Source organism: Tenebrio molitor, chromosome 4 (genome assembly GCF_963966145.1).
Source record: "Tenebrio molitor chromosome 4, icTenMoli1.1, whole genome shotgun sequence".
In the NCBI taxonomy this organism is placed as follows: domain Eukaryota; kingdom Metazoa; phylum Arthropoda; class Insecta; order Coleoptera; family Tenebrionidae; genus Tenebrio; species Tenebrio molitor.
Window position 1 is genome coordinate 12,409,226 of NC_091049.1, and position 5,620 is coordinate 12,414,845.

Consider the following 5,620-nt stretch of genomic DNA (forward strand, 5'->3'; position numbering starts at 1 on the left):
AAATACACTCAGTGGCGGCTCGTCTGTTTGAGCTAAGGGGGTTGTGACGTTCACTTCCGGTGGTGACGTCACGGGATGCGATTTGACGCCGGTCGGTCGCGGTATGCCTCGAGCGCCAGTCCCTTTTTTCGGCTGTGGTGGGACGCCACACGGCCGGGGTAGCTCTGCGGAGTGACGGCGTCCAGGGGTCAGCTGTCAGGGCGCGGGATAAGGGGGGAAACAAACAGTCGTCGCAAAACCTTTATTTACACTATGTACAAGGGGACCACCTGGTGAAGGCAAGATCCTCCGGGGATGGTGCCCGTGACCTGGGGGATGTCCTCGGCGGCAAGGGAGATAAGGGGGTGTTCGTACTTACGTCGGTCGGCCCTGGAACTTCCTCTTGGCGGCGTAGCGAGAGAGCGGGTCGGGGTGTAACGGGGTTGCGGCGGTGTAACGGGATCCGGGGGGGGGGATTGGGGGAGGCCTGGTTCGCTCACTAGGGGAACGAACGGGCCGGAAACAGGGGATGAGCGGGATGGCCTGGTTCGCTCGCTAGGGGAGCGAACGGGGCGGATGAGCGGGATGACCTGGTTCGCTCACTAGGGGAGCGAACGGGCCGGAAGCCGGGGGTCGGAAGCGGAGTCGGAGGTTGTATCTGGAGCCGGTTCGGAGCTGGTGGTGGGGCGGGGTCGGACGGCGGGGCTTTCTTCTCCGGCGGGCTTTTCTGTCGGCGGCTCCTTCCTTGCGTCGGCGGTGATCCAGGTTGAGACGGCTGACTGGGAATGGGGTTCTCTCGGGTTGATGAAACTTGAAACTGAAATCTTCAGGTACGGCCTGATTTCCGGCTTCTGGGGGGGGGGGGGGGAAGGTCATTGAAACGGCGGTTTACAAAATTAAAACATCTATTCTTCAGGTACAAAACAGTCTTCTCGGTCTCTTGGAAAAGAAAAATTAATAACGGCTTCTTGAAAATAAAATAAATAAAAAAGGCGGTTTCTCGAAAATTCTAATTGAACTAAAGGTGTCTTATTGTCGCCGGTGGTGGCCGGGCTCAGCGGCGGGTTCCGGGTTCGCCGTCGTGCTTCCGGCTGCCAGTGGCGTCCCATCGGGCCGGACATACCGGAGCACGCGTTCCCCCGTGGGCGCTCGCCTCATCCTTCGGCGGCGGGGCTGTCGGGGATGCGTCCCTAGGGGACACGGTGGGTGTCTTCGGCGGTCCTCCGATGTCGGCACGGGCGGGGCGGCGGGTCGGCAGTTCGCCTGCATTGGCAACGCCGTAATGCCGGCTACCGTTGTTGCGGCTGGGGCGGCGGTGATCCAAGTCGAGTGCCACGGGGGCGTCCAGGTCGACGGGGTTGCGGTCGGCGGCAGGTCGGTGTCCAAGGAGGGTTTGGAAGTCTGCGGGAGCGAGGAGGCTTTCCCGCTGGCAGCTGGGCCCATTGGCGTCGGGTTTGGTGGAGTCGGCGCTTGTCGAATGATTTTACCGGCAAGTTTTCTGTTATTTTGGGAATTACTAGACAGCTCAAGTCGAATGTATTGTCCCTGTCGTTGAGAGGACTGATCTGTGTTACTCTTTTTATATCGCGGTTTAGAGAACCAATACCTGAGACTGGCATGTTTACATTTTTGAATGATGTTCCCACTAAGTTGCTTAGATTTTCAGAAATTAAATTACTTTGTGACCCAACATCTAAGAGCGCGCGACATTGTTGCCATTTTCCACCTGCATCTCTTACATTTACATACGCGGTTGAAAGCAATACTGAGGAAGAGAATTTGCAAACGTAACTGGCGTTTGACGGACCTTCTTGAATATTGGTTATTTCCGTATCGTTTGATGCTCTATTTTCTAAATGTAATAGACTGTGGTGCCTTTTGTTGCATTCGCGACAACATGATTTTGAGAAACAATTCTTTGCTACATGATTTTCCCGTATGCAATTTAAACATAACTTGTGGGTCCTGGCTTGTTTAATACGATCTTCGATCGAGAGAGATAAAAAACTAGGACATGCGTTAAGTTTGTGTTGATTTTCGCACATTTTGAGATGTTAACCGTTATGTGTGTTGTCTTCACTGATGCTTTTGATTGCGGATTTATTGCCATTGACTCCATTAAACGACACTGTTTTGTCAACAATTCAATTAGTTGTTTCAATCGCGGAACACTGTCTCCCTCTAAAGATTTTTCCCACTCTCGTTGAATGTGTTCGTCTAATTTTGAGAACATGACTTGTATTAATAAAACGGCTCTTAAGTCTACCGCGTAGTTGAAAGAGCTTTTGTCCGGTCATATTAAACAAGTGCGTTGATTTACTTGTGAACAAACAATAAACAGGTAGAAGCGTTAAGAAAGTAGGACTTACTGTGGACCACTAGGATTTTTGGACCTGTTTCTCACGTTGCTCTTCGAAGACGATGATGATGTCCAGGTGGGGAGTGGTGGAATTTCTTCGCTTACACTGCTGCCGCTGAACCTGGAGCCGTATCGTGACACTGGCTCAATATTTGCCTTGTTGAAATTGGGAACTTTTCTCCCAAATCCGGCTCGAAGGACCATATGTTAGATGAAAAAACTGCACTGCTTTTTCTTAACGTTGAATTTGGATTTGGGGGTTGCTTTCCGTACAATTAACAAGTCAATAGAGAAAAAAACTGTAATTTAATTTTACTGGACACGTCTGTGCCGCTTCACAATTGTACAGAGAATGAATATTTTTACCTGACCCAAGGATCAGGTATTGCATTGCAGGTGTCTCAACGCCAGGGCGACAACCCGCCCGACTTACAAATAAAATTACAAATTACAAATAAAAACATTATGTCTATTGTCTATTGCCTAGTTTTCTTCAAACCATGTGACCAGCTCAATTGCTTCTTGTGGAAATAACGCTTTAACTTGGTTAAAGGCGTTTTCCACTTCGTGGTCAGGTAGAAAAGCAAGAGCAGAGAGATGTCGAACTATTAAACTAAATGGTTCGTCAGTACTGTATCGCACTTGCAAGCCTTCGATTTGTTGAAGCCTACGATACATGAATTGTCCTAAATGGAAATGGCAAGCTTTGTTGCGCACTTCAGGAAATATATTTCTAATTGCATTCATGCTTCCGATTTCAAAATCGGTTAGGACAAAGTCAGGCTGCAAGTCTATCCATTGCTCCCCTGCCAAAGAGTTTAATTCTTCAAAAAGTTGTGTGAATAATTCAAGAAATTTTCTTGTCATCAGAACATATGCAAGAGGAAGAATTCTTTGGCAATCGAAATTTCCAACAGGTGCGTGGATGGTGTACAACTGACGAAATAAATTTGGCGCAACTTTAAAAGTGCCATCCATTATCCAAAAAGCAGCATGCGACATTAGTTTCAAATTGTTGACGGTTACAAATAGAAGTATTTTGTCAGATCCGTTATCAATTTGACGAACGAACAATTTACTACTAATTGAGTTTTTGAAACTATCTGACAAAATGAATATTTTGGGCTCAACTGGGGCGTCTTTCTTCTTTCTTTGCTGTTTAATTTGTTTCCTCTGTGCATTACTCGTGGGGAGAATTGCAGCAATATCCTGAGATACCTGTGATTTGGTAATCTGCATAATTAATTGAACAGAGAAACACGTGATGCAATGCTTCATGGGTGTGTTCCCCAGATGTCCCAGTGAGAAAGTGCTGTCCATCAGTCAATTCTGTTTGTGCTGTGACCTTGCATTTAAATTTTCTTTTCTGATCACAATGCCAATAATGAACAATATTGTCTCGTGTTTTGTCCAAAGTGAAAAGAAAACCAGTGACAACGAGTTTGTCACCTCCTCGAGTCGACTTGACGGTTTCACATGGTTGATCTTGATTTCCAGACATGATATTTCAATAGTAGTTGATTGGTACTAACAAAATAAGCGTTAATTTAAATTGTCTTTTGTTTGAAAATAATTTCTAATTTTAAGAAGTTAAGCTCAATCGTAGTACCATCGGGTGTTCATATTAATTTTCCGTCAAAGTTGGCATTGAAAAGTCGATTGTGAGCGCACCACTCATCTGTCTGCAGAGTAAAAACACAATTAATGCAAAAAGTGAGGTTAATTTTAAACAGCTGATCCGTGATCTGTAATCCGTGGCGCGTTCATAATTGACTCTTCAACGCCAACTTTGAGGATAAATTTAAATGAACACCCAATATGTATATGCACGGTGAAGTAGAAATCCATCATAATATGTAAACCATAGTGCCTACCATCGGTGGACATTAAAAGCTGGGACAAGTGCAAGCCCGTTAAAATTTTAACCGAGCTAGGAGCGTATTCTGTAATTTTTAAAGGGGCGTTATAGCTATTTATGCACCAAGGGCGTTACAACGATAATTACGCCCGGAGAACGATGAATCCAGCTCGAGGGCTTTAGCCCGAGAGATGGATATCGTTCGATGGGCGTAATCATTCGGTGACGCCGTGGTGCATACAAGATTTTATTTTTCACTATACGTGTTCTTTAAAAAAAAAATTGGCATCTTTGCAATTATGAATTGATGAGGGCGTTATGAATTCATTACGCCCGCTTATTCTTATTAGGGCCTGTTTTATTCCCCGGTTGTTATGGACATGTTTACGTATTTCGTATCCTAGGAGTTATCATGCAATTATAACTAAAGTGAAATAGATATTTATGCATTAAGGGAGATATGAACATGATTTTTCCCTAAGGTTGACGTGGTTATAATCCGAGGGCCTTTGGCCCGAGGAATTATAAGTCAACCGAGGGGAAAAACATGAATATCTCCCGTGGTGCATACAATATTTTATTTTTTAGTCTCTCTACTTAAAAGTTAAAATTTTATTAAAAATATTTAGCAGGGAAGATTTCGTGAATATGTGGTTGCTATAGTTTCGTTCTCATGAGTCTGTTGCCAACAATGTGCAGGGTGAAAAAATTTGACAAATCCCAAGGGAGATATGAGTTGTTTTTCACAATCTGTATCTATGACGAAAAGAAACAATATCGGGTTACTAAAAAATAAAATAAAAATTGTAGCGTCATTTAAAATTTAAAATTTCAAACTCTGATTGGTCATTGCTATGACAACTTAATTTAACGCCCTTTAAAATTTAGCGGAGCAGATACACATTACGCCCCCTAGCCCGTTATGAGACTTTACCGGTAGCGATAGAGATAAATAAACAGATGTTTACGATCAAATGTACCGTAAAAATTATGACGGGGTGAATGACGTTTATTTGTCAAAACTCAAAACCATCAAGTTAATGTTCAGTTTGTTTCATATTGAATGATATTGTTTGTTTTCCCAATTAAATAGTTGGTAATTATTCACAGAATCGTTTTTTTTTTGTGGTCAAAACAGGTAGGTTTATTTTTGAACGTCGGACAAATTGGATATTATTTTAATTTTACAAGAGAGTGATGTCAGTGTTACAATACTTAATCTGACAATTTGTGACAAAGCGAAAGTTTGATACACAATGAAATTTTTTTTATTGTGCCAGCTTTTAATGTCCACTGATGGTACCTATTTTCAATAAGTGAATAAACTGAAAATGTCGTTGAACATTTTAAATTCATAATAAATAGTCCAAAAACACTTTAAATACGCGGAGCTGCAAAAACATGTAAGAACACTATGAATGAAG

The 5,620-nt window shown here is 43.5% G+C and overlaps 1 protein-coding gene across 1 annotated transcript; it reads right to left on the minus strand.

Annotated features, from left to right (window-relative positions):
• Positions 1–581: 581 nt before the first annotated feature.
• Positions 582–2,542, minus strand: LOC138128325 (uncharacterized). The gene is made up of 3 exons (XM_069044534.1): positions 2,349–2,542; positions 1,103–1,448; positions 582–830 (listed from the first exon to the last, which is right to left on the minus strand). Exons 1-3 carry the CDS (start codon positions 2,540–2,542, stop codon positions 582–584), a joined length of 789 nt encoding a protein of 262 aa, XP_068900635.1.
• Positions 2,543–5,620: the final 3,078 nt, after the last annotated feature.

What these genes read in the sequence shown, in the direction of transcription:
- LOC138128325 (XM_069044534.1), bottom strand. Translation starts at nt 2,542, where the DNA reads ATGGTCCTTCGAGCCGGATTTGGGAGAAAAGTTCCCAATTTCAACAAG. An exon ending in AAAAATCCTAGTGGTCCACA is followed by an intron (nt 1,449 to 2,348) that starts GTAAGTCCTACT and finishes TCATTCGACAAG; the next exon opens with CGCCGACTCCACCAAACCCG. An exon ending in ACGGGGGAACGCGTGCTCCG is followed by an intron (nt 831 to 1,102) that starts GTATGTCCGGCC and finishes CCCCCCCCCCAG; the next exon opens with AAGCCGGAAATCAGGCCGTA.